The 4,867-nt window shown below is 54.3% G+C and overlaps 2 protein-coding genes across 2 annotated transcripts; one reads left to right on the forward strand and one right to left on the reverse strand.

Moving 5' to 3' along the window:
• The first annotated feature begins 286 nt into the window (after positions 1-286).
• Positions 287-2,454, forward strand: LOC119099316 (uncharacterized). Its single transcript, XM_037222449.1, has 2 exons — positions 287-1,102; positions 1,642-2,454. The coding sequence occupies exons 1-2, from the start codon at positions 680-682 to the stop codon at positions 1,882-1,884; spliced, it is 666 nt and encodes a 221-aa protein (XP_037078344.1). The 5' UTR covers positions 287-679; the 3' UTR covers positions 1,885-2,454.
• A 566-nt stretch (positions 2,455-3,020) lies between these two features.
• Positions 3,021-4,483, reverse strand: LOC119099276 (chymotrypsin-like protease CTRL-1). Its single transcript, XM_037222400.1, has one exon. It carries the CDS (start codon positions 4,220-4,222, stop codon positions 3,320-3,322), a length of 903 nt encoding a protein of 300 aa, XP_037078295.1. The 5' UTR covers positions 4,223-4,483; the 3' UTR covers positions 3,021-3,319.
• Positions 4,484-4,867: the final 384 nt, after the last annotated feature.

Consider the following 4,867-nt stretch of genomic DNA (forward strand, 5'->3'; position numbering starts at 1 on the left):
CGGCGGCCACTGCCCCGGGCCGACTGCCAGGTTTACCGTGTCAGCTGTTTGTGTGAAGCAAACACCATCACAGCTGTTCCCGTCATCAGTGCACGGCTCGTCCCGTCATCAGCGCGCGGCCCGTCCCCGCGCCGCCTTTGGTGGATGGACGGCGTGGAGACCACGGAACAGCAGCGACCGCGGGGTCATCGGCCCGAGCCGCGCCGCCAGCTACAGCGCCGCGCTCGCCGACGGCGGCTGCGCCTCGCCCGCCACAACGCAGCAGACCCGGCCCGCGCGGCGAGATGTGTGGCAGCCCGGCGCGCCTGCTACCCTGGCTGCTGCACGTCCGTGCCAGGCGTGTGTTTTGCAAGAGAATGCGCTTTTTGATAGACATCTAGCCGTGCGGTTCAATCCGTGCAGTTCTAGCTGTGCAGTTCTTTGGTTGATCGGACTAGTAGTGGTGGGTTAAAGCCAAGGCATTTTTCATGGATCACAATGCATGCTTATTTAGGTGGTCTTTGTCTGGTACGAAGTTACAAGTTATCCTCCAAATTCAGGCATCTCCCGCAGCCGCATCCTGCAGGAACAGCTACGAACCTTCCTCCGACTAGACAACGGTTCAGAGCCGGCCGACGTGCAGCCGTCGGACGTGCCCGACGGCGCCTTCCACGTGCTTGACGTGGCAAGTACGCGGGACATGTGCCGGAAGCAAGACAAGTTCTGCAGCCGTGTGGTGGACAGCGAGCTGATGCGGGTGGAGTTCTGGCGCCGGCCGTTCGTCTACACCCTGTTTGTGAGGAAGTTGTGGGAGATGGTGGACCAGTGCCGGTGCCATCAGCCGAGTTGTCCTGACGTGGTAGTGCTCAACAGCGCTATCTGGTACTGCCGCAAGGTGTGGCTGACGCAAGCCATCCACAAGTCCGTCACGTTCTGGATGCTTAAGCTCAGGGAGGACATGGATAATCTCAGAGAAGTGTTGATGGCTTTGACTATGGAAACTACGGTGATCTGGAGACTCGAAGAAGCAATAACATCGGATGTGACAAACTTACTGAGAAAGTCAGAGTTTCAGAAACGGCTCTCTGCGTCACACGCACTCGCATACGATTTATTTAAGCAGGTCAGTGTCTTTTTAAACATTTCTTCTATCATGAAATTGAAGAGCATCTATTTCCATGATATTGGCACATAGTGTTGACTACCGAGCAAATAACTTGAGAAGCGTGATTTATAGCCGTTGGTCACTGAGGTCAATATATGATCCTGCTCATATACTATCAGCCCTACGTGTTGTGCACACAATAATAATTTCTTGTGATGCTCCTACCGCAGTATCAAAAATGTGGTGTGAGAGCCTGATAGTTACGAGGCCGGCAATGCATTGAAAAGGAGAATGGTGCATTTTATACACACGAATAAATGATATATATATATATATATATATGTATATATATATTTATATATATATGGATATATATATATATATATATATATGTATAGGGAATTATGCGTACTACATAATTCCCGGTGTACTATATACCGGAAAATAAGATAGCGGTCATCTCTTGACCGTACATGGCTATGAAGGTCAGAGCTCACCTGTGTTGCGATGGGACGTGTCGAACAAGCTAAATGCATGCTTCTCTTCATTTGTTTTAGGTGGATGAACTGGTGGTTTGGTCATCAATGCTGGCGGAGACGTTTGACTTTGCACAGCGGGTTTGCGGCTCTGTGAAGAGCCTGATCGAATCGGAGGACCCCGCTGTGGAGGACATCTTTGACCAGTGTGATGACGAGATTCACGTAGGCACCACCATGCGACAGCGGTTTGTCTCCATGCTTCTTGATGCCCTCTGTGAAAGCGATGGCATTCGAGAAAAGGGACATTGCTGTAGGGACTGAACATCTCTGTGCATGTCTCACAGACGCTGTAACACAGCCATATGACGGTGTGAGGGACGCTTAGGCTCATTGAGACGGTACTGGCGACTAGAGATGTTGCTGCGAGCTCAGCAACATCACACAGTGATATCGCACGCGATAGCGGAGGTGGTGATTGTGTCATAAGCAGAATGGGTTTGATTTAGCTGCTGACGGAGGATAGGACAGAGGACTGACAGAGGACAGGCTTACTTTGTCGAATGAATCAAAAGCTAGAGCTGAGGTTTCGGGAAGTTCGCGTGGTGAAATATCTGATGGCTGATTGGTAACTTCACTCAACATACATGAACGTAGTTATTATTTAAAACTTGTCGGTGCCATGCACATCAGGTGCCAAGTGTCCTTCAAGCAAACTAGGTAAAGCCGGTATTGCAATACATGTGTTCGAGTATTGCATTTAAGTGTCAGCTGGCAATTTCAGGCCGTTGCAATGAATTCGCTTACCACCGAGTTGGCTCTACTTAACGGTGCCTGCGTGGTACAGATGCCTCATTAAAGCTGTCCAGTAAACTCGGGTGAGCGCATGCAAGAAGTCACTAATTGTCGCAAGTCCTGCAATTGTAGTCATTACCCGTCTGCGTGCCGCACCGGCAGTCGTTACACGTCTGCGTGCCGCACCGGCAGTCATTACCCGTCTGCGTGCCGCACCGGCAGTCGTTACACGTCTGCGCGCCGCACCGGCAGTCATTACCCGTCTGTGTGCCGCACCGGCAGGCATTACCCGTCTGCGTGCCGCACCGGCAGTCATTACCCGTCTGTGTGCCGCACCGGCAGTCATTACCCGTCTGCGTGCCGCACCGGCAGTCATTACCCGTCTGCGTGCCGCACCGGCAGTCGTTACACGTCTGCGTGCTGCACCGGCAGTCATTACACGTCTGCGTGTCGCACCGGCAGTCATTACCCGTCTGTATGCCGCACCGGCAGCCATTACCCGTCTGCGTGCCGCACCGGCAGTCATAACCACTCTGTGTGCCGTATTGGTGGGCATTACCGCTTCCCACAGGTGAGGAGCCAGTGTATGCTTCCACTTCTCAGGCATTGCAGTGGTGGCGGTATTCGACTCGCCAGCTCCTGAATTTGACGTAGAAAGCATCTCATCACAGCATCACATTCATCTCATCACAGCATCTCAAAATGGCATAGTAGTGGAGGTCACCAGTTTTCTCAAGTGACGATCCGGTGGCGAAAAGTGACGCATCACTTCTCACAGGTGACCCAGCGATGGAGGTTGATATCTCTCGCACGTAACCGCGTTGGAGTTCTTACTTCTCGCTGATTACGCGGTGGTTGTGGCATTACTTCGCCGTGATGGCGCCGTCCTGAAAGTCGTTACCTTCCACGTGCGGTGCGGTGGTGATGATATCACCCCTCACCGTTCGCTCTCTGACGGAAGTTCTCATGTCTGGCATGTCACGCCGTGATGGAGGTTGCAGGTAATGTAGTTACGGATGTTGTCGTTGAGCAAGTTGGTGTAGATGCCGGGCAGTCCAGGCGTGTTGCACACCCAGCCGAAGCTGACCACGCCGATCAGGTGATAGCGCTGGCTGGCCTCGTTGAACCACATGAGCGGGCCACCCGAGTCGCCCTGGCACGAGTCCGTGTTGTCGCCGAGAGCGCAGATCTGTCGCTCCGTCAGCGCACCCGAGCCCATCATCTTCCGCATGATCGGCACCTCCATGCACTGCTTGTGGTCGAGTATCTTGAGGTGGCGTTCGGTGCGGTAGTTCTTGTGCGGCTGCCGGCCGCCGTCCACCAGACGACCCCAGCCACTGACCACCGCCTTCTTCACCTGGTCCAGGGTCAAGTTGGCTGGTGGCAGGCAGATGGGATACGCCGTCGGGTTCAGCTCGATCGGTTGCTCCAGCTCCACCACCGAGATGTCACCTTCCAGCTGGAGGTAGTTGAACGTGCTCAGCGGGAAGCCCTGCTGCACCTTCACGATTTGCGACTTGCGCACGTCGAAGCGGTCGGTCCAGTCGTACGCGCCCACCAGCACGTACGTCGTGTCCGGGTGCAAGCCAGAGGCGTGCAGCAGGCAGTGGCCGGCCGTGATCACGTGCCGGTCGGTGATGAGGGAGCCGCCGCACTTAGGCGCCGCTGTGTAGTATTTGCCCGTCTGCAGGCCCACCAGCCAAGGGAATTCCTCGCGGCGCGCCGGCCGTCCGTTGACGATGCGACCACCCGCCGCGCCCACCGGGTACATGGGTACACCGCACGAGCAGTTGTGGTAGCGCAGGCCGTGGCTGGTGACGACACCCAGCGCGGCGGCGAGCAGGCAGACCACTTGCGTCAGGGGCATCGCAAATGGCGGTGGAGGACAACTTTCGGGCAGACTTACAAGTCTGGATTAGTAAGTTGCGCTAGAAGAGACGTAGCATAATAGTGATACACTTATCATTTGTCGGATATTTAACGAGACGGATTTGCGTGACAAACTAAACTGATTTGCCCCGTAAAGAACGAGAGGAGTAAGTAATTGATAATATGTTTTGATCACTTGAAATTTTGCCGAAGTTGGCCCCATTGTATCACGTCCCAGGGAGGACAGACAAGTTGTTAGATCGATATCATTTGTCTGTGTTCAACGGTTCTGAGCTTAAAAAATCTACATGTCATGCAAAGAACGTGATATTACACCTAGGAGCCACCACGGACATGGTACAACAGTAGCCAAAGTATCGTGCTAACGCAATCGCCACTCTTCGCGGCCGTGGCTACGCCTTCTTATGCGAGGGCAGAACGCGGCTTTCAATGTGCTGTAATGAGCGTTGCAAGGCATCGCTGGTAGGCGGAGCAGCGGGCAGAGGAACACCGCGCTGCCTCCCTGCGCTAAGCGCTCACCTGCTGCGGACTCGCAGCACCTCAGTCGTGCCTTCCAATCGTGGCCCAACTGAGTCAATCGTGTGCTCCCACGGTCGTGGCAGGTGGCTAATATTGTGCCCAG

The sequence above is a fragment of the Pollicipes pollicipes genome, unplaced genomic scaffold (genome assembly GCF_011947565.3).
Source record: "Pollicipes pollicipes isolate AB1234 unplaced genomic scaffold, Ppol_2.1 Scaffold_4740;HRSCAF=5597_pilon_pilon_pilon, whole genome shotgun sequence".
Lineage (NCBI taxonomy): Eukaryota > Metazoa > Arthropoda > Thecostraca > Pollicipedomorpha > Pollicipedidae > Pollicipes > Pollicipes pollicipes.